The 23,511-nt window shown below is 45.5% G+C and overlaps 1 protein-coding gene across 1 annotated transcript in view; it reads left to right on the top strand.

Annotated features, from left to right (window-relative positions):
* The first annotated feature begins 1,565 nt into the window (after positions 1-1,565).
* Positions 1,566-23,511, top strand: part of LOC115160195 (muscle, skeletal, receptor tyrosine kinase) — a 68,067-nt gene continuing 46,121 nt past the window's right edge. Inside the window, exons 1-5 of the mRNA XM_029710581.1 lie at positions 1,566-2,116; positions 19,413-19,539; positions 20,009-20,160; positions 22,788-22,915; positions 23,186-23,327. Coding sequence (XP_029566441.1) covers positions 2,038-2,116; positions 19,413-19,539; positions 20,009-20,160; positions 22,788-22,915; positions 23,186-23,327 — 628 coding nt within the window. The 5' untranslated portion in view covers positions 1,566-2,037. The remainder of the gene's footprint in view (positions 2,117-19,412; positions 19,540-20,008; positions 20,161-22,787; positions 22,916-23,185; positions 23,328-23,511) is intronic.

Raw genomic sequence — 23,511 nt, 5'->3', positions numbered from 1 at the left:
GCCACGTACATGGGCCACCTACATGGGCCACCTACATGGGCCACCTACATGGACCACCTACATAGACCACCCTACATAAACCACCTACATAGACCACTTACATAGACCACCTACATGGGCCACCGACATGGGCCACCTACATGGACCACCTACATAGACCACCTACATAGACCACCTACATGGGCCACCTACATAGATCACCCTACATGGGCCACCTACATGGGCCACCTACATAGACCACCTACATAGACCACCTACATAGACCACCTACATGGACCACCTACATGGACCACCTACATAGACCACCTACATAGACCACCTACATAGACCACCTACATGGACCACCTACATGGAACACCTACATAGACCCCTACATAGACCACCTACATGGACCACCTACATAGACCCCTACATAGAATACCCTACATGGACCACCTACATAGACCCCTACATAGACCACCTACATGGACCACCTCTTGCTATGTTACAACACTAGACATTAGTATCAGTCATAATGACTTTGATTGCTAGGAACTGATGGAGCTGAATGCCTGAATGAGAGTGCACAGTGATGACACACCAATGAGTGGTTAAACAGCAGTGATATACCAATGGGTGGTTATACAGCAGTGATATACCAATGGGTGGTTATACAGCAGTGATATACCAATGGGTGGTTATACAGCAGTGATATACCAATGGGTGGTTATACAGCAGTGATATACCAAAGGGTGGTTATACAGCAGTGATATACCAATGGGTGGTTATACAGCAGTGATATACCAATGGGTGGTTATACAGCAGTGATATACCAATGGGTGGTTATACAGCAGTGATATACCAATGGGTGGTTATACAGCAGTGATTTACCAATGGGTGGTTATACAGCAGTGATATACCAATGGGTGGTTATACAGCAGTGATATACCAAAGGGTGGTTATACAGCAGTGATATACCAATGGGTGGTTATACAGCAGTGATATACCAATGGGTGGTTATACAGCAGTGATATACCAATGGGTGGTTATACAGCAGTGATATACCAATGGGTGGTTATTCAGCAGTGATATACCAATGGGTGGTTATACAGCAGTGATTTACCAATGGGTGGTTTTCAGCAGTGATATACCAATGGGTGGTTATACAGCAGTGATATATACCAATGACTGACTCTCTTTCCAGTAATGTGCCACGGTGGCTGACTACATCAGAAATCCTAGATGCCGTTGCCTGCCGTTGTGCCCTTGAGCAAGGCACTTAACCCCCACAACGACAGCTCTCCAGGCGCCCAGCCCGCAGCGCCTCTCCCGATCCTCTGTGTCTTTCAGAGGGGTTGGTTTAAAGCAGATGCCACATTTCGGTTGGACCTTCTGTGTAACTGACCAATAAAGTGATCTTCAATGTTTAATCCTAACTATGTATGTGTCCCAAATTGCACCCTATTCCCTTCATAGTGCACTTATTCTGACCATATTGGGAATAGGGTGCCATTTGAGACTACAGAGTAGGAGTGTATACCCAGCAGCTGCTGCTGTCCATCTCCTCACAGAGTAAATAACAGACCCATTTAACTGACGCCTCGCGGCGCAGTCAGCTAGCGGACAGACACATTAGGACTGAACAACAGACCAGAACTATCTAACGTCGCGCAGCGCTGTCAGCTAGCATGGCAGGGACAGAGACAATGTCTGATAATACCAGACAGTCAGGGGATACCACGTCCTGAACAACAGACACACGTCTATCAGGAGAAGCTACGACCTGAACAACAGACACACTTCTATCAGGAGAACCTACGACCTGGAGAACCTACGTCCTGAACAACAGACACACTTCTATCAGGAGAAGCTACGACCTGGAGAACCTACGTCCTGAACAACAGACACACTTCTATCAGGAGAAGCTACGACCTGAACAACCGACACACTTCTATCAGGAGAAGCTATGACCTGAACAACAGACAGACATACTAGGACTTCTTCTAAACTACACATGGGACTGTAAATACTTGATCCGGTCCAGAACTCTGAATCAGAATGAAGCTCATCGAACACATTCCACTGCTACCGTTCCTGTTCCTTTCACAGATCGGGGCGAGTGTTGGACTGCAGAGAGGTTTGTACCTATAAACTGGCCTGCAATGCCATGTAATGCTGTAATGAGGTATGCCTCAGTATCTGGAACGAATCAGCACTGTCTGGTTGTTGTCAGGGACATCTCAGGACAGACAGACAGGCAGGCAGGCAGGCAGGCAGGCAGGCAGGCAGGCAGGCAGGCAGGCAGGCAGGCAGGCAGGCAGGCAGGCAGGCAGGCAGGCAGGCAGACAGACAGACAGACAGACAGACAGACAGACAGACAGACAGACAGACAGACAGACAGACAGACAGACAGACAGACAGACAGACAGACAGACAGACAGACAGACAGACAGACAGACAGACAGACAGACAGACAGAGACAGACAGGCTGGGGCTAATTACTGTTTAGTAGTGGACGAGATGGACTCAGTTAATTGGGGAATGGTGTTGTGGACTAAGTTATAACATCTCTGTCAGATGTTGAGTCTGTCAGACATACAGTAAATTAAGAATAGTACAGATAGACATTGGCAGAAGAACTGTGTGACTAATATTTTGAAGATTAACATTTACTCATATAACACATTGACAAACATATTTTGTATCTTAATTCAGTGCTTTAACTTGACACATTTTCTCAGTACTTTTGTTAATGTGCTTCAAAGTAACCCCTTCCTCTGAACGGTTGATATATATCATAGCTACCTTATCATAGCTGCCTTATCATACGTACCTTATCATAGCTGCCTCGTCATAGCTACCTCATCATAGCTACCTTATCATAGCTACCTCATCATAGCTACCTTATCATAGCTACCTTATCATAGCTGCCTTAACATAGCTGCCTTAACATAGCTACCTCATCATACGTACCTTATCATAGCTGCCTCGTCATAGCTACCTTATCATAGCTACCTTATCATAGCTACCTTATCATAGCTGCCTCGTCATAGCTACCTTATCATAGCTGCCTTATCATAGCTACCTCATCATAGCTACCTTATCATAGCTACCTTATCATAGCTGCCTTAACATAGCTGCCTTAACATAGCTATCTTATCATAGCTACCTCATCATAGCTACCTTAACATAGCTACCTTATCATAGCTACCTTATCATAGCTGCCTTATCATAGCTACCTTAACATAGCTGCCTTATCATAGCTACCTTAACATAGCTATCTTATCATAGCTACCTCATCATAGCTACCTTAACATAGCTACCTTATCATAGCTACCTTATCATAGCTACCTTGTATTTATGGTAACAGTTTTCTATGAATATCTGAGTTGATAAAGTGTGATGTTATGACAGCCAAGGAGGCTGAGTGTTATCACTGTGTAACAACATGTCAACCTTTACAGGAAAATACTGCATGCTTATCAGAAAGTGTAACTATCTGTAAATATTATGTACAAAAAGTGGTGTAATTTCTAAACCTTTCACCCAGTACGGATGAAAATACCCTCAAATTAAAGCTGACAGGCCTCCTGAGTGGCGCAGTGGTCTAAGACACTGCATCACAGTGCTAGCTAGAGATTCTGGGTTCGAGTCCAGGCTCTGTCTCAGTGGTCTAAGACACTGCATCAGAGTGTTAGCTAGAGATTCTGGGTTTGAGTCCAGGCTCTGTCGCAGCTAGCCGCGACCGGGAGACCGATGGGGCGGCGCACAATTGGCCCAGCGTTGCCCGGGTAGGGAAGGGTTTGGCCGGCAGGGATGTCCTAGTCCCATCACGAACTAGCGACTCCTGTGGCGGGCCGGGCGCAGTGCACGCTGATGCTGTCACCAGGTGTACGGTGTTTCCTCCGACACATTGGTGCGGCTGGGTTAAGCGGGCATTGTGTCAAGAAGCAGTGCGGCTGGGTCGTGTTTCAGAGGACGCACGGCTCTCGAGCTTCGCCTCTCCCGAGTCCATATGGGAGTTGCAGCGAAGGGACAAGACTGTAACTACCAATTGGCTCCTAAAAAAAGTATCTTTGCCAAAATTCTGAAGTATGCCTTTAACCTTACATTTACATTGATGTTTAATAATTTAGCACATGCTCTTATCCAGAGCCACTTCCAGTTAGTGCATTAATCTTAAAACAGCCAGTTGGGACAACTATATCACAGTCATAATAAAAACATTTTTCCTCAATAAAGTAGCTTTCAACAAGGTTAGAGCTAATGGGTGGGGGGGGTGACAGATCTCCTCGTTGATAGGATAGTCTAGTTTGTTCTCTCGCCAATAGAACGGAGGGTAGGGGTGGTAGTCCCGTCAGGGAGCCCGCTCGTTGGCCTCTCCTGTCCTGCGCCGTCTCTTCCTCTTTCTATCCCCGGGGATTAGGGACTGTTCCGGAATGAGCAGTAACATCCGCAGCTGCCGACTCGTTGGAATAGAAATCTTCATCCAAATCGAGGTTAGTGATCGCTGTTCTGATGTCCAGACACTATTTTCGGTCATAGGAAATGATAGTGGAAATATTACGTACAAAAAAGTTCAGAGTATTAAAAAAAGCCAACCATCTCTGCAGTGTCATCTACTGTACAGTGGGGGGAAAAAGTATTTGATCCCCTGCTGATTTTGTGCGTTTGCCCACTGACAAAGAAATGATCAGTCTATAATTTTAATGGTAGGTTTATTTGAACAGTGAGAGACAGAAACATTTTAATTATAGACTGATCATTTCTTTGTAAGTGGGCAAACGTATAGTGGCTGGTCACTAAGATAAGATTGTATAGAGGCTATAGTCACTGTAGTGGCTGGTCACTAAGATAAGATACTGTAGAGGCTGTAGTCACTGTAGTGGCTGGTCACCAAGATATGATACTGTAGAGGCTGTAGTCACTGGTCACTAAGATAAGATAGTATAGAGGCTGTAGTCACTGTAGTGTCTGGTCACTAAGATAAGATTGTATAGAGGCTGTAGTCACTGTAGTGGCTGGTCACTAAGATAAGATAGTATAGAGGCTGTAGTCACTGTAGTGGCTGTCACTAAGATAAGATAGTATAGAGGCTATAGTCACTGTAGTGGCTGGTCACTAAGATAAGACAGTATAGAGGCTATAGTCACTGTAGTGGCTGGTCACTAAGATAAGACAGTATAGAGGCTATAGTCACTGTAGCGGCTGGTCACTAAGATAAGATAGTATAGAGGCTGTAGTCACTGGTCACTAAGATAAGATAGTATAGAGGCTGTAGTCACTGTAGTGGCTGGTCACTAAGATAAGATAGTATAGAGGCTATAGTCACTGTAGCGGCTGGTGTCTAGGAGCTGAGAGAGCTGAGAGAATCTTGGCATCTGCAGGAACAGGTGACATATCCGCTGAAACACCCAGCGGAAGCTGCCTGGTTGGGTTTCACAGTCAGAGGGCCACTAACCATTGACACACACACACACACGCACACACACACGCACACGCACACACACACGCACACGTACACACACACGCACAGACCGATGTGCTTGAATGCCAACTCATGGTACAGACAGTTAGGCTATCAGCTCTGTGTTCCCTGGAGACTCATGGTTCATACAGTCAGGCTATCAGCTCTGTGTTCCCTGGAGACTCATGGTTCATACAGTCAGGTTATCAGCTCTGTGTTCCCTGGAGACTCATGGTACAGACAGTCAGGCTATCAGCTCTGTGTTCCCTGGAGACTCATGGTACAGACAGTCAGGCTATCAGCTCTGTGTTCCCTGGAGACTCATGGTTCATACAGTCAGGCTATCAGCTCTGTGTTCCCTGGAGACTCATGGTACAGACAGTCAGGCTATCAGCTCTGTGTTCCCTGGAGACTCATGGTACAGACAGTCAGGCTATCAGCTCTGTGTTCCCTGGAGACTCATGGTACAGACAGTCAGGCTATCAGCTCTGTGTTCCCTGGAGACTCATGGTTCATACAGTCAGGTTATCAGCTCTGTGTTCCCTGGAGACTCATGGTACAGACAGCCAGGTTATCAGCTCTGTGTTCCCTGGAGACTCATGGTACAGACAGTCAGGCTATCAGCTCTGTGTTCCCTGGAGACTCATGGTACAGACAGCCAGGTTATCAGCTCTGTGTTCCCTGGAGACTCATGGTTCATACAGTCAGGTTATCAGCTCTGTGTTCCCTGGAGACTCATGGTACAGACAGCCAGGTTATCAGCTCTGTGTTCCCTGGAGACTCATGGTACAGACAGTCAGGCTATCAGCTCTGTGTTGCCTGGAGACTCATGGTTCAATGTAGAAAAGAGTAAAAAATAAATAATAAAGAAAAACCCTTGAATGAGTAGGTGTATCCAAACTTTTGACTGGTACTGATGTAGAGCTGATGTAGTTGTAGCAGTATGTAGCATGTTGTACAGTACTGATGTAGTTGTTAGCAGTATGTAGCATGTTGTACAGTACTGATGTAGTTGTAGCAGTATGTAGCATGTTGTTCAGTACTGATGTAGCTGTAGCAGTATGTAGCATGTTGTACAGTACTGATGTAGTTGTTAGCAGTATGTAGCATGTTGTACAGTACTGATGTAGAGCTGATGTAGTTGTAGCAGTATGTAGCATGTTGTACAGTACTCATGTAGCTGTAGCAGTATGTAGCATCTTGTACAGTACTGATGTAGCTGTAGCAGTATGTAGCATGTTGTACAGTACTGATGTAGTTGTTAGCAGTATATAGCATGTTGTACAGTACTGATGTAGAGCTGATGTAGTTGTTAGCAGTATGTAGCATGTTGTACAGTACTGATGTAGTTGTAGCAGTATATAGCATGTTGTACAGTACTCATGTAGCTGTAGCAGTATGTAGCATCTTGTACAGTACTGATGTAGTTGTAGCAGTATGTAGCATGTTGTACAGTACTGATGTAGTTGTAGCAGTATATAGCATGTTGTTCAGGTTCTGTTGTCTACTTGTTTAACGCGACGGATGACGGCTAGCCATAGCTCTCTGATTCATAGCAGCTAGCCATAGCTCTCTGATTCATAGCAGCTGGCAGGTCCTTTGTTGGGCTCTGTTGGCATTCACATTGTTCCATTGGGTCATGCTCTCTGGCTCTCTGGCACTGAGACTATCAGATAGTCACGTTCTTCTGGTCGGTCGGTCGGTCGGTCGGTCGGTCTGTCTGTCTGTCTGTCTGTCTGTCTGTCTGTCTGTCTGTCTGTCTGTCTGTCTGTCTGTCTGTCTGTCTGTCTGTCTGTCTGTCTGTCTGTCTGTCTGTCTGTCTGTCTGTCTGTCTGTCTGTCTGTCTGTCTGTCTGTCTGTCTGTCTGACCCTTTGAGGTTATTGGGAGCATTACTGACTGAGGTATCCCTCTGTGGCCTCTTCAGCACGATATGTCGCAATTCCATCATGTAAAAACTAGTGGCATTCTCCAGCCCTAACGCCAGGTTTTGGCCATTTACCTCTCTAACAACAGCTCCCTTGTGCTGAGGGTGAGGGGTGGCAATGTTTGAGGTGTGTCTTTAAAAAACAAGGGCAAAAGGTGTCAATTCCATGCAGAGATAATGGGGAGGTTCAAATCAAATCAAGTTATATTGGTCACATACACATGGTTAGCAGATGTTATTGGTCACATACACATGGTTAGCAGATGTTATTGGTCCATACACATGGTTAGCAGGTGTTAATACAAGTGTAGTGAAATGCTTGTGCTTCTAGTTCTGACCGTGCAGTAATATCTAACAAGTAATCTAACAATTTCACAACAATTACCTTATACACACAAGTGTAATGGAATGATTAAGAATATGTACATATAAATATATGGATGAACGATGGCCGAACGGCATAGGCAAGATGCAGTAGATGGTATAGAGTACAGTATATATATATATGAGATGAGTAATGTAGGGTATGTAAACATTATTTGAAGTGGCATTGTTTAAGTGACTAGTGATACATTTATTACATCCAAATGTTAATTATAAAAGTGGCTGGAGATTGACTCTGTATGTTGGCAGAAGCCACTCAATGTTAGTGATGGCTGTTTAACAGTCTGATGGCCTTGAGATAGAAGCTGTTTTTCAGTCTCTCGGTCCCATCTTTGATGCACCTGTACTGACCTCGCCTTCTGGATGATAGCGGGGTGAACAGGCAGTGGCTCGGGTGGTTGTTGTCCTTGATGATCTTTTTGGCCTTCCTGTGACATTGGGTGGTGTAGGTGTTCTGGAGGGCAGGTAGTTTTCCCCCAGTGATGTGTTGTGCAGACCTCACTACCCTCTGGAGAGCCTTGCGGTTGAGGGCAGTGCTGTTGCCGTACCAGGAGGTTATACAGCCCGACAGGATGCTCTCGATTGTGCATCTGTAAAAGTTTGTGAGTGTTTTAAGTGACAAGCCACATTTCTTCAGCCTCCTGAGGTTGAAGAGGTGCTGCTGCGCATTCTTCACCACGCTGTCTGTGTGGGTGGACCATTTCAGTTTGTCCGTTATGTGTACGCCGAGGAACTTAAAACTTTCCACCTTCTCCACTATTGTCCCGTCGATGTGGATCGGGGGGTGCTCCCTCTGCTGTTTCCTGAAGTCCACGATAATCTCCTTTGTTTTGTTTACGTTGAGGGTGAGGTTATTTTCCTGACACCACACTCAGAGGGCCCTCACCTCCTCCCTGTAGGCCGTCTCGTCGTTGTTGGTAATCAAGCCTACCACTGTAGTGTCGTCTGCAAACTTGATGATTGAGTTGGAGGCATGCATGGCCACGCAGTCATGGGTGAACAGGGAGTACAGGGGAGGGCTGAGAACATACCCTTGTGGGGCCCCAGTGTTGAGGATCAGCAGGGTGGAAATGTAGTTTCCTACCCTCACCACCTGGGGGCGGCCCGTCAGAAAGTCCAGGACCCAGTTGCACAGGGCGGGGTCGAGACCCAGGGTACTATGGTGTTAAATGCTGAGTTGCGATTGCATCGTCTGTGGACCTATTGGGGCGGTAAGCAAATTGGAGTGGGTCTAGGGTGTCAGGTAGGGTGGATGTGATATGATCCTTGAGTAGTCTCTCAATGCACTACATGATGATAAAAGTGAGTGCTACGGGGCGATAGTCATTTAGCTCAGTTACCTTAGTTTTCTTAGGAACAGGAACAATGGTGGCCATTTTGAAGCATGTGGGAACAGTAGACTATGATAGGGATTGACTGAATATGTCCGATAAACACACCAGCCAGCTGGTCTGCGCATGCTCTGAGGACGTGGCTAGGGTTGCCGTCTAGGCCGGCAGCCTTGAGAGGGTTAGCACTGTTAAATGTTTTACTCACGTTGGCCATGGAGAAGGAGAGCCCGCAGGTTTTGGTAGCGGGCCGTGTTGTCAGTGGCACTGTATTGTCCTAAAAGCGAGCAAAGAAGTAGTTTAGTTTGTCTGGGAGCAAGGCATCAGTGTCCGCGACGGGGCTGGTTTTCTTTTTGTAATCCGTGATTGACTGTAGACCCTGCCACATACGTCTTGTGTCTGAGCCATTGAATTTGTCTCTATACTGACGCTTAGCATGTTTCATTGCCTTGCGGAGGGAACAGCTACACTGTTTGTATTCAGTCATGTTTCCGGTCGCCTTGCCATGATTAAAAGCAGTGGTTCGCGCTTTCAGTTTTGCACGAATGCTGCCATCAATCCACGGTTTCTGGTTGGGGAAGGATTTAATAGTCACCATGGGTACAACACCACCGTTGCATTTGTTAATTAACTCGCACACCGAATCAGCGTATTCATCAATGTTGTTGTCCGATACTATCCGGAACATATCACAGTCCACGTTATCGAAGCAATCTTGAAGCATGGAATCAGATTGGTCGGACCAGCGTTGAACAGACATTTCCTGCAAGGGCATTTCCTGTTTTGTTTCTGTCTATAGGCTGGGAGCAACAAAATGGAGTTGTGGTCAGATTTGCCGAAAGGAGGGCGGGGGATGGCTTTGTATGCGTCGCGGAAATTAGACTAGCAATGATCCAGAGGGTCGCGCATTCGATATGCTGATCAAATTTAGGGAGCCTTGTTTTCAGATTAGTCTTGTTAAAATTCCTAAGCTACAATAAATGCAGCCTCAGGATATGTGGTTTTCAGTTTACATAGAGTCCAATGAAGTTCTTTCAGGGTCGTCGAGGTATCTGCTTGGGAGGGATATACACGGCTGTGATTATAATCGAAGAGAATTCTCTTGGGAGATAATGCGGTCGGCATTTGATCGTAAGGAATTCTAGGTCAGGTGAACAAAAGGACTTGAGTTCCTGTATGTTGTTATGATCACACCACGACTCGTTAATCATAAGGCATACACCCCTACCCTTCTTCTTACCAGAGAGATGCTTGTTTGTGTCAGCGCGATGCTGTACCAACTCTGATAACGCATCCCGAGTGAGCCATGTTTCCGTGAAACAAAGATTGTTACAATCTCTGATGTCTCTCTGGAAGGCAACCCTTGCTCGAATTTCGTCTACCTACTTGTCAAGAAACTGGACATTGGCGAGTAGTATACTCGGGAGCGATAGGCGGTGTGCCTGTGTACGGACCAGAAGACCGCTCCGTCTGCCCCTTCTGTGGTGCCGTTGTTTTGGGTCGCCTACTGGGATCCGAACCATTGTCCTGGGTGGTGGGCCAAACAGAGGATCCGCTTCAGGAAAGTCGTATTTCTGGTCGTAATGTTGGTGAGTTGACGTTGCTCTTATATCCAATAGTTCCTCCCGGCTGTATGTAATAACACTTAAGATTTCCTGGGGTAACAATGTAAGAAATAATACTATAGAAAAACTAAATACTGCAGGGTGTGAGCTGTCAACCTCCCACCAGTTCCCTCTTCCCCCCTCTGTGGGTGTGAGAGTGTAAGGAATAATATGTAAAAAAACTAAATACTGCAGAGTTTCCTAAGAACATGAAGCGAGGCGTCCATCTCTGTCGGCGCTAAACAAGAGGTCTTAGCGATAACGCATTTGATAATGGCATGGATTGTGAAAGTGGAAGCACAGCCTATCCAGCTATGACCACAGTGCCCATGGACGAGAGATGTGCCTTTTGTGCTGGTGAATTTCATGTTTAGAAACATAAAAAACAATTGGTCCCCCCCCCCCCCCATTTCGTTTAATTTGATTAAAAACCCAGCATAGCCACCCCTCCCTTAATTAAGTCTGGTTCAGCAGAGCCACATAGGTGGATCTTTTAGCTAACTTGTCATGTCCTGACCAGTAAAGTTTTTTTTGTTATTGTAGTTTGGTCAGGGCGTGGCAGGGGGTGTTTGTTTTGTGTTTCGGTGTTTTTGGTTTATATTCTATGTTATCTATGTTCTATGTGTTTATCTAGTTTTCTATTTCTATGTTGGAGTTTTGGCAATGACCTCCAATTAGAGGCAGCTGGTTGTCGTTGTCTCTAATTGGAGGCCATATTTAGTTGGGTTTGTTTTCTCTTGTGTTTGTGGGTGGTTGTTTCTAGTATAGTCTGTGCACCTTATTGGACTGTTTTTGTCGTTTGTTTATTTTGATTAAGTGTTTTCTTTAATAAAATAAGAAGATGAGCACTTTACCCGCTGCGCCTTGGTCCAATCCTTACGACGCCTATGACATAACTAGCCGTTGAATAAAGGGCTTTTAAATGGTCTACTGAGAGTGCGGTGAAATATTTTGGTGGGTTTTTCCTAATGCTTTTTCCTAATTCACATATCTGCATAACTAAATTCACTTGTTCATCCCCATTTTCATTGAGCGCCCCTCGTCCGATTACAAAACTATTCAGTTGTCCTTTAATGCTATACCAGTGGCAGATTAAGAGAATCTGCCTCAAACATGGGAAATGATACAATTGACAGGAGTCTAATATTTTGTATAGACGCGCGAACGTTTTGCATAAAGACATTTCAGCCTACGTGTGCGCAGTGCTATGGAATGAGAGAAGCGATTTGTGATATCATGCTTCTGACCCCTATTTAGAAATATTGTTGTTTCTTTTTCATATGAAGTCCACCATAGGCTTCATTTACCCTAGGCTACTAAGGCTGGATCCCCATAGGCTTCCCTTACCCTAAGCTACCAAGGCTGGATCCCCATAGGCTTCCCTTACCATAGGTTACAGAGATTGGATCACCATATGCTACTAAGGCTGGATCCCCATAGGCTTCCCTTACCCTAAGCTACCACGGCTGGATCCCCATAGGCTTCCCTTACCATAGGCTACAGAGATTGGATCACCATATGCTACCAAGGCTGGATCCCCATAGGATACCCTTACCCTAGGCTACCAAGGCTGGATCCCCATAGGCTTCCCTTACCCTAAGCTACCACGGCTGGATCCCCATAGGCTTCCCTTACCATAGGCTACAGAGATTGGATCACCATATGCTACCAAGGCTGGATCCCCATAGGATACCCTTACCCTAGGCTACCAAGGCTGGATCCCCATAGGATACCCTTACCCTAGGCTACCAAGGCTGGATCCCCATAGGCTACCTTTACCCTAGGCTACTAACGCAGGATCCCCATAGGCTACCCTTACCCTAGGCTACCAAGGCTGGATCCCCATAGGCTACCCTTACCCTAGGCTACCAAGGCTGGATCCCCATTGGCTACCCTTACCCTAGGCTACCAAGGCTGGATCCCCATAGGCTACCTTTACCCTAGGCTACCAAGGCTGGATCCCCATAGGCTACCCTTACCCTAGGATACCAAGGCTGGATCCCCATAGGCTACCCTTACCCTATGCTACCAAGGCTGGATCCCCATAGGCTACCCTTACCCTAGGCTACCAAAGTTGGATCCTCATAGGCCACCCTTACCCTAGGCTACCAAGGCTGGATCCCCATAGGCTACCTTTACCCTAGGCTACTAAGGCTGGATCCCCATAGGCTACCTTTACCCTAGGCTACCAAGGCTGGATCCCCATAGGCTACCCTTACCCTAGGCTACCAAGGCTGGATCTCCATAGGCTACCCTTACCCTAGGATACCAAGGCTGGATCCCCATAGGCTACCCTTACCCTAGGATACCAAGGCTGGATCCCCATAGGCTACCCTTACCCTAGGATACCAAGGCTGGATCCCCATAGGCTACCCTTACCCTACGCTACCAAGGCTGGATCCCCATAGGCTACCCTTACCCTAGGCTACCAAGGCTGGATCCCCATAGGCTACCCTTACCCTAGGATACCAAGGCTGGATCCCCATAGGCTACCCTTACCCTAGGATACCAAGGCTGGATCCCCATAGGCTACCCTTACCCTAGGCTACCAAGGCTGGATCCCCATTGGCTACCCTTACCCTAGGCTACCAAGGCTGGATCCCCATAGGCTTCCCTTACCCTAGGCTACCAAGGCTGGATCCCCATAGGCTACATTTACCCTAGGCTACCTTTACCCTAGGCTACCGAGGCTGGATCCCCATAGCCTACCCTTTACCCTAGGCTACCAAGGCTGGATCCCCATAGGCTACCCTTACCCTGGGCTACCAAGGCTGGATCCCCATAGGCTACCTTTACCCTAGGTTACCAAAGGCTACCTTTACCCATAGGCTACCTTTACCCTAGGCTACTAAGGCTGGATCCCCATAGGCCACCTTTACCCTAGGCTACCAAGGCTGGATCCCCATAGGCTACCCTTACCCTAGAATACCAAGGCTATCTCCCCATAGGCTACCTTTACCCTAGGCTACTAAGGCTGGATCCCCATAGGCCACCTTTACCCTAGGCTACCAAGGCTGGATCCCCATAGGCTACCCTTACCCTAGAATACCAAGGCTATCTCCCCATAGGCTACCTTTACCCTGGGCTACCAAGGCTGGATCACCAGCAATGCGTCCTGTCATTTTTATCCTGTCTTTGCAAAGCAGCCGATCCATAAAATGTGTTTAAATGGTCTATTCATCAGAGTGCCTTTAATTGAAAATATACTGCACATCCTAAAACATACACACATATGCCTACCTGCATAATACATTTAGCTTGTTCAAGTATACGTCCCCATCCTCGCATCCAGTTACCAAAGAAAGACACTTCCCCCCAAAAGTATTTAAATGATTCAGTCCAATAATGCAGCACCAATGGTTGGCCTAGGCTATATTTTGCTTATTGAGAACAGTCTCTGTGAGACAAATGTGAGCCGTCTGTGTTGGCCAAATGTGAATCGTCTGTGTTGGCCAAATGTGAATCGTCTGTGTTGGCCAAATGGGAGCCGTCTGTGTTGGCCAAATGGGAACCATCTGTGTTTGCCAAATGGGAACGCGTCAATGCAAAGGTAAACGGTGTGAAATGACAAGCTAGTTAGCAGTCATTGTCACGTCCTGACCAGTAAAGGAGTTATTTGTTATTGTAGTTTGGTCAGGACGTGGCAGGGGGGTGTTTGTTTTTTGTGGTTCGGGGTTTGTTGGGATATGTGTTTATGTAGAGGGGTGTTTGTTTAGAGCATTCTGGTGTTTTTGGCTATGTTCTATATTTTGTATTTCTATGTTGTGTATTTCTTTGTTGGCCTGGTATGGCTCTCAATCAGGAACAGCTGTACATCGTTGTTGCTGATTGGGAGTCATACTTAGGTAGCCCTGTTTTCACCTGTCTTATGTGGGAAGTTGTTTTGCACTGCTGTGTTTAGCCTGTAATACTGTGCGTTCGTTCGTTTTCTTGTTTTGTTTCGTTAAGTGACCATTACAGCGAGCTAGTAACGTTTCAATCGGTGACGTCACTCGCTCTGAGACCTTGAAGTACAGTGGGGGAAAAAAGTATTTGATCCCCTGCTGATTTTGTACGTTTGCCCACTGATAAAGAAATGATCAATCTATAATTTTAATGGTAGGTTTATTTGAACAGTGAGAGACAGAATAACAACAAAAAAATCCAGAAAAACGCATGTCAAAAATGTTATAAATTGATTTGCATTTTAATGAGAGAAATAAGTATTTGACCCCCTCTCAATCAGAAAGATTTCTGGCTCCCAGGTGTCTTTTATACAGATAACGAGCTGAGATTAAAGGGAGTGCTCCTAACCGCAGCTTGTTACCTGTAAAAAAGACACCTGTCCACAGAAGCAATCAATCAGATTCCAAACTCTCCACCATGGCCAAGACCAAAGAGCTCTCCAAGGATGTCAGGGACAAGATTGTAGACCTACACAAGGCTGGAATGGGCTACAAGACCATCGCCAAGTAGCTTGGTGAGAAGGTGACAACATTTGGTGCGATTATTCGCAAATGGAAGAAACACAAAAGAACTGTCAATATCCCTCGGCCTGGGGCTCCATGCAAGATCTCACCTCGTGGAGTTGCAATGATCATGAGAACAGTGAGGAGTCATCACAGAACTACACGGTAGGATCTTGTCAATGATCTCAAGGCAGCTGGGACCATAGTCACCAAGAAAACAAATGGTAACACACAACGCCGTGAAGGACTGAAATCCTGCAGCGCCCGCAAGGTCCCCCTGCTCAAGAATACATATACATGTCTGTCTGAAGTTTGCCAATGAACATCTGAATGATTCAGAGGACAACTGGTGAAAGTGTTGTGGTCAGATGAGACCAAAATGGAGCTCTTTGGCATCAACTCAACTCGCCGTGTTTGGAGGAGGAGGAATGCTGCCTATGACCCCAAGAACACCATCTCCACCGTCAAACATGGAGGTGGAAACATTATGCTTTGGGGGTGTTTTTCTGCTAAGGGGACAGGACAACTTCACCGCATCGAAGGGACGATGAATGGGGCCATGTACCGTCAAATCTTGGGTGAGAACATCCTTCCCTCAGCCAGGGCATTGAAAATGGGTCGTGGATAGGTATTCCAGCATGACAATGACCCAAAACACATGGCCAAGACAACAAAGGAGTGGCTCAAGAAGAAGCACATTAAGGTCCTGGAGTGGCCTAGCCAGTCTCCAGACCTTAATCCCATAGAAAATCTGTGGAGGGAGCTGAAGGTTCGAGTTGCCAAACATCAGCCTCGAAACCTTAATGACTTGGAGAAGATCTGCAAAGAGGAGTGGGACAAAATCCCTCCTGAGATGTGTGCAAACCTGGTGGCCAACTACAAGAAACGTCTGACCTCTGTGATTGCCAACAAGGGTTTTGCCACCAAGTACTAAGTCATGTTTTGCAGAGGGGTCAAATACTTATTTCCCTCATTAAAATTTTATAACATTTTAGTCATGCGTTTTTCTGGATTTTTTTGTTGTTATTCTGTCTCTCACTGTTCAAATAAACCTACCATTAAAATTATAGACTGATCATTTCTTTGTAAGTGGCCAAACATACAAAATCAGCAGGGGATCAAATACTTTTTTCCCCCACTGTAGTTGTGTCCCTTTCTCTACCGCGGCTTTTGTGGAGTGAAAGGTAACAATGTTTCGTGGGTGACTGTTGTCGATGTGTTCAGAGGGTCCCTGGATTGAACCAAGGTTGAAGCAAGGAGAGGGACAGAAGCAACACTGTTACACAATGACTAGGAAAAATTTGGCTAAAACATCCAGCTGGGAAACATCTAGAACTTCCAGCTGGGAAACATCTAGAACATCCAGCTGGGAAACATCTAGAACATCCAGCTGTGAAACATTTAGAACTTCCAGCTGGGAAACATCTAGAACATCCAGCTGGGAAACATCTAGAACATCCAGCTGGGAAACATCTAGAACATCCAGCTGTGAAACATTTAGAACATCCAGCTGGGAAACATTTAGAACATCCAGCTGTGAAACATTTAGAACATCCAGCTGTGAAACATCTAGAACATCCAGCTGTGAAATATTTAGAACATCCAGCTGTGAAACATTCAGAACATCCAGCTGGGAAACATTCAGAACATCCAGCTGGGAAACATCTAGAACATCCATCTGTGAAACATCTAGAACATCCAGCTGGGAAACATCTAGAACATCCATCTGTGAAACATCTAGAACATCCATCTGGGAAACATCTAGAACATCCATCTGTGAAACATCTAGAACATCCAGCTAGAAAACATCTAGAACATCCAGCTGTGAAACATTTAGAACATCCAGCTGTGAAACATTTAGAACATCCAGCTGTGAAACATTTAGAACATCCAGCTGTGAAACATCTAGAACATCCAGCTGTGAAACATTTAGAACATCCAGCTGTGAAACATCTAGAACATACAGCTGTGAAACATTGAGAACATCCAGCTGTGAAACATCTAGAACATACAGCTGTGAAACATTTGGAACATCCAGCTGTGAAACATTTGGAACATCCAACTGGGAAACATCTAGAACATGCAGCTGTGAAACATCTAGAACATCCAGCTGTGAAACAGCTAGAACATCCAGCTGTGAAACAGCTAGAACATCCAGCTGTGAAACAGCTAGAACATCCAGCTGTGAAACATTTAGAACATCCAGCTGTGAAACATTTAGAACATCCAGCTGGGACTGTGGCTGTGTGGCTTTGTGGCATCATTGTACAGAGGAGATACACTGCATTCGGAAAGTATTTAGACCCCTTGACTTTTTACACATGTTGACGGTTACAGCCTTATTCTAAAATTGATTAAGTCATTTTTCCCTCATCAATCTACACACAACACCCCATAATGACAAAGGTAAAACTGTTTTTTATACATTTTTGCTAATATATTAAAATGTAAAATGACAAACCACTTTTAAATAAGTATTCAGGCCCTTTACTCAGTACTTTGTTGAAACACCTTTGACAGCGATTACAGCCTTGAATCTTCTTGGTTATGATGCTGCAAGCTTGGCACACCTATATTTGGGGAGTTTCTCCCATTCTTCTCTGCAGAACCTCTCAAGCTCTGCCAGGTTGGATGGGGAGCGTAGCTGCACAGCTATTTTCAGGTCTCTCCAGAGATGTTTGATCGGGTTCAAGTCTGGGCTCTTGCTGGGCCATTCAGAACTTGTCCCGAAGCCCTTCCTGTGTTGTCTTGGCTGTGTGCTTAGGGTTGTTGTCTTGTTGGAAGGTGAACCTTCGCCCCAGTCTGAGGTCCTGTGCGCTCCGGAGCATGTTTTCATCAAGGATCTCTCTGTACTTTGCTCTGTTCATCTTTCCCTCGATCCTGACTAGTCTCCCAGTCCCTGCTGCTGAAACATCCCCACAGCATGATGCTGCCACCACCATGCTTCACCGTAGGGATAGTGCCAGGTTTCCTCCAGACGTGACGCTTGGCATTCAGGCCTAAGAGTTCAATCTTGGTTTCATCAGACCAGATAATCTTTTTTCTCATGGTCTGAGAGTCTGGCCACTCTACCATAAAGCCTGATTGGTGGAGTGCTGCAGAGATGGTTGTCCTTCTGGAAGGTTCTCCCATCTCCACAGAGGAACACCTGGAGCTCTGTCAGAGTTACTATTGGGTTCTTGAACACCTTCTTGACCAAGGCCCTTCTCCCCCGATTGCTCAGTTAGGGCCTGGCGGCCAACTCTACGAAGAATCTTGGTGGTTCCAAACTTCTTCCATTTTAGAATGATGGAGGCCACTGTGTTCTTGGGGACCTTCAATGCTGCAGACATTTTTTGGTACCCTTCCCCAGATCTGTGTCCCAAAACAATCCTGTCTTGGAGCTCTACAGACAATTCCTTCGACCTCATGGCTTGGTTTTTGTTCTGACTGTTCTGTCAACTGTGGGACCTTATACAGACAGGTGTGTGCTTTTCCAAATCATGTCCAATCAATTGAATTTACCACAGGTGGACTCCAATTAAGTTGTAGAAACATCTCATGGATGATCACTGGAAACAGGATGCACCTGAGCTCAATTTCGAGTCTCATAGCAAAGTGTCTGAATACTTATGTAAATAAGGTTTTAATTTTTTCTGTTTTTTATTTTTAAATAATTAGCAAAAATGTCTAAGCTTGTTTTTTCTTTGTCATTATGGGGTATTGTGTGGAGATTGCTGAGGATTTTTATTTTTTTTATAAAATAAAATGTCAAAAGGTCTGAAAACTTTCCAAAGGAGAGAGTAGTGTACAGAGGAGAGAGTGGAGATAGTAGGGTACAGAGTAGATAGTGGAGATTGTAGGGTACAGAGGAGAGAATAGTGTACAGAGGAGATAGTGAAGATTGTAGGGTACAGAGGAGATAGAGGAGATAGTAGGGTACAGAGGAGATAGTAGGGTACAGAGGAGATAGTAGGGTACAGAGGAGATAGTGGAGATAGTAGGGTACAGAGGTGATAGTAGGGTACAGAGGAGATATCTAGCTGCCATCATTGCAGTCGTTATAGGCTCTTCTGCCCTAGACTCCTAAACAGTAAAAGTGATATGCAAATGAAATGGAATTGAAACAATTTAAACAGCCATGCGCACCACCCTGCTGGAGACATAGTAATGTCATGTCATGTCATGTAATGTAGCCTTATGTCATGTGTTCTGTCCCCAGCTCCTTGCATCACAACCCTGCTGGAGACATAGTAATGTCATGTCATGTAGCCTTATGTCATGTGTTCTGTCCCCAGCTCCTCGCATCACAACCCTGCTGGAGACCTTGGACATCCTGTTGGATCACAACGCCACGTTCATCTGTGAGGTTGACTCCCGACCGCCAGCTGATGTCACGTGGACACGGAACAACCACCCAATCCCGTAAGAGCATTTAACAAAATTGGCAACATTAGAAAACCTTGTCTGGTAGATTTGAGTCATTTAAACAGACTTTAAATTGTATGATCGGTCATTGCAGAGGCTTTTGGTGAGTTTTATGAAGTTTAATTCATTCAGGTCACAGCTTTACGTGTCTGTTTTATTCAAATACTATGACTATGATTACAATGATTAATGTCTATTCATTCCCTAATGCTCTCCAGATACTATGATTCTGTTTCCTGTTTCATCCAGATACTATGATTCTGTTTCCTGTTTCAGCCAGATACTATGATTCTGTTTCCTGTTTCATCCAGATACTATGATTCTGTTTCCTGTTTCATCCAGATACTACGATTCTATTTCCTGTTTCATCCAGATACTACGATTCTGTTTCCTGTTTCATCCAGATACTATAATTCTGTTTCCTGTTTCATCCAGATACTATAATTCTGTTTCCTGTTTCATCCAGATACTATGACTCCCGCTACACGATCAGGGAGAATGGCCAGATGCTATTGATCCCCAACGTCAGAGAGTCTGATAACGGGGAGTACTGCTGTGTTGCTAACAACGGCATCGGAGAGCCGGCCAAGAGCTGCGGAGCCTTGCAGCTTAAAATGAGTATGGGAAAGGAGAAAGGGGGATACCTAGTCAGTTGTAAAGGGAAAGGGGAAAGGGGGATACCTAGTCAGTTGTAAAGGGGGATACCTAGTCAGTTGTAAAGGGGGATACCTAGTCAGTTGTAAAGGGAAAGGGGGATACCTAGTCAGTTGGAAAGGGGGATACCTAGTCAGTTGGAAAGGGGGATACCTAGTCAGTTGGAAAGGGGGATACCTAGTCAGTTGTAAAGGGAAAGGGGGATACCTAGTCAGTTGGAAAGGGAAAGGGGGATTCCTAGTCAGTTGGAAAGGGAAAGAGGGGATACCTAGTCAGTTGGAAAGGGAAAGGGGGATACCTAGTCAGTTGGAAAGGGGGATACCTAGTCAGTTGGAAAGGGAAAGGGGGATTCCTAGTCAGTTGGAAAGGGAAAGGGGGGTACCTAGTCAGTTGGAAAGGGGGATACCTAGTCAGTTGGAAAGGGAAAGGGGGATTCCTAGTCAGTTGGAAAGGGAAAGGGGGGTACCTAGTCAGTTGGAAAGGGGGATATCTAGTCAGTTGGAAAGGGAAAGGGGGGATACCTAGTCAGTTGGAAAGGGAAAGGGGGATACCTAGTCAGTTGGAAAGGGGGATACCTAGTCAGTTGGAAAGGGGGATTCCTAGTCAGTTGGAAAGGGAAAGGGGGATACCTAGTCAGTTGGAAAGGGAAAGGGGGATACCTAGTCAGTTGTAAAGGGAAAGGGGGGATACCTAGTCAGTTGGAAAGGGAAAGGGGGGATACCTAGTCAGTTGGAAAGGGGGATACCTAGTCAGTTGTAAAGGGAAAGGGGACACCTAGTCAGTTGTAAAGGGAAAGGGGGATACCTAGTCAGTTGGAAAGGGAAAGGGGGAATACCTAGTCAGTTGGAAAGGGGGATACCTAGTCAGTTGGAAAGGGAAAGGGGGATACCTAGTCAGTTGGAAAGGGGGATACCTAGTCAGTTGGAAAGGGAAAGGGGGATACCTAGTCAGTTGTAAAGGGAAAGGGGGATACCTAGTCAGTTGAAAAGGGAAAGGGGGATATCTAGTCAGTTGGAAAGGGGGATACCTAGTCAGTTGGAAAGGGAAAGGGGGGATACCTAGTCAGTTGGAAAGGGGGATACCTAGTCAGTTGGAAAGGGGAAAGGGGGATACCTAGTCAGTTGGAAAGGGAAAGGGGGATACCTAGTCAGTTGAAAAGGGAAAGGGGGATATCTAGTCAGTTGGAAAGGGGGATACCTAGTCAGTTGTAAAGGGGAAAGGGGGATATCTAGTCAGTTGTACAACTGAAGCTATTCAACTGAAATGTGTCTTCAGCATTTAACCCAATCCCTCAAAATCAGAGAGGTATGTGGGGTTATACCCCGTGTTCCAAGGGATCCATACAGTGTTCAGGGCTGAGTCCCCAATGGCACTCTATTGCCTGAAATGTTTTTTTACCAGGGCTCATAGGGTCAAAAGTAGTGCTCTGGTTAATACTTAAGAGTCTAAGAAAATACATGTGGGCACTAAAATTCTTCCATGTTTTAGAACTGGTACCGGGTACCTTCAAACGTGACCCGTGACGCTTGTGGGAGATGTGTTCATGAGAGTCTCATCTTTCCACAGAGTGGTCACATTAGTTTTGTAGGCCAAACCGTTCAGACGCTACAGATGTTTTTGTGAGAAGACCGATTTTCGGGATGTTTCATGGTCTGATACACACCTCTTTCTAGCTTTGTCACCTTTCACCACAGATGGGATGTTTCATGGTCTGATTCACACCTCTCTCTAGCTCTGACACCTTTCACTTCAGATGAGGAAGTTCGCCATTGGAAGATCTGGTAGATTGAGACGCAGCTCATGCAAAACAAACCTTATCTCTAGCTTAAACAGATGGATTCTGATGGGGATTTTTTTATAAAAGCTCATTAGATTTCCACCGAGGCACAAACATCAACTATAAGGGGTTAAAAGTAGTCCTCTAAATTTTAAACTCAACTGTTTCTTTGTTCCATACAGTGTTCTAGAAGAGATTATTCTAGATATCTCATAATAGCCTGTGCAGGATCTCTAAAGTCTAAACCAGGGAGTCTCAGATATTTAAACTGATCACTTTGCTAGGCGAGAATAGAGCAAAGATAATGAGTTTGAAGCATGTTTAACAGTGTCTTGCTCAATCTTATTGTCCTTTGTCAATCACGCTGGTGTGAACTCGACAATATGTCAAGCTTGCGGATTTTACGCCAGTGAACTAAGCTGCCTGCAATGCTTCAGATTGTTCTCATTCAAACGGTATCAGGGAGAAGGATAGTCTGCAATGATACCACATTGATTTAATCAGCAACTTGACAATGCTGGTCATTTATGAACATTTGAACATCTTGGCCATGTGCTGTTATAATCTCCACCCGGCACAGCCAGAAGAGGACTGGCCACCCCTCATAGCCTGGTTCCTCTCTAGGTTTCTTCCTAGGTTTTGGCCTTTCTAGGGAGTTTTTCCTAGCCACCGTGCTTCTACACCTGCATTGCTTGCTGTTTGGGGGTTTTTAGGCTGGGTTTCTGTACAGCACTTTGTGATATCAGCTGATGTAAGAAGGGCTATATAAATCAATTTGATTTTGATTTTGATTTGAACTATGTTCTTCCTCCAGAGCCTCAGATAAAAAGACACCCCACCAACATGACGCTTCTGATTGAGTCCAAGGCCGTGTTGCCCTGCGTGACGCTAGGAAACCCCAAACCAGACATCTCCTGGATCAAAGATGACGCTCTTATGACGGTACCTCTTATTTTCAATCAGCGCTCTGACGGTTTGTTGTGAGGACGCTATACTATACGAGCACGCTACTCAAACAATCACTGTAGAATACTCTGCAGGAATTTCACATATTGACATTGTGAAAGTCCACTAGGAGGTTCTAGACTACGCCACCCATTGAATTGATACAGAAATCAAGTGGATATCCCAAACAGAAGTTATCAACTGAATAAAGATAACAGCTTTGTTCTTAGACACTGAATTCACTTTCAGAATCAATACTCCCAACAGGTGAGTGATCGGATCACGATTCTGGATTATGGCGCTCTGAAGATCCATAACATCAAGAAGGAAGACGCGGGGCAATACCGCTGTGTGGCCAAGAACAGCTTCGGGATCGCCTTCTCCAAACCAGTCACCATAGAAGTACAGGGTTAGTCCTAGAGCCTTCTCCAAACCAGTCACCATAGAAGTACAGGGTTAGTCCTAGAGCCTTCTCCAAACCAGTCACCATAGAAGTACAGGGTTAGTCCTAGAGCCTTCTCCAAACCAGTCACCATAGAAGTACAGGGTTAGTCCTAGAGCCTTCTCCAAACCAGTCACCATAGAAGTACAGG

This window comes from Salmo trutta, chromosome 23 (genome assembly GCF_901001165.1).
Source record: "Salmo trutta chromosome 23, fSalTru1.1, whole genome shotgun sequence".
In the NCBI taxonomy this organism is placed as follows: domain Eukaryota; kingdom Metazoa; phylum Chordata; class Actinopteri; order Salmoniformes; family Salmonidae; genus Salmo; species Salmo trutta.
The sequence above is the reverse complement of the archived record's forward strand: the minus strand, read 5'-3'. Positions and strand labels throughout refer to the sequence as shown.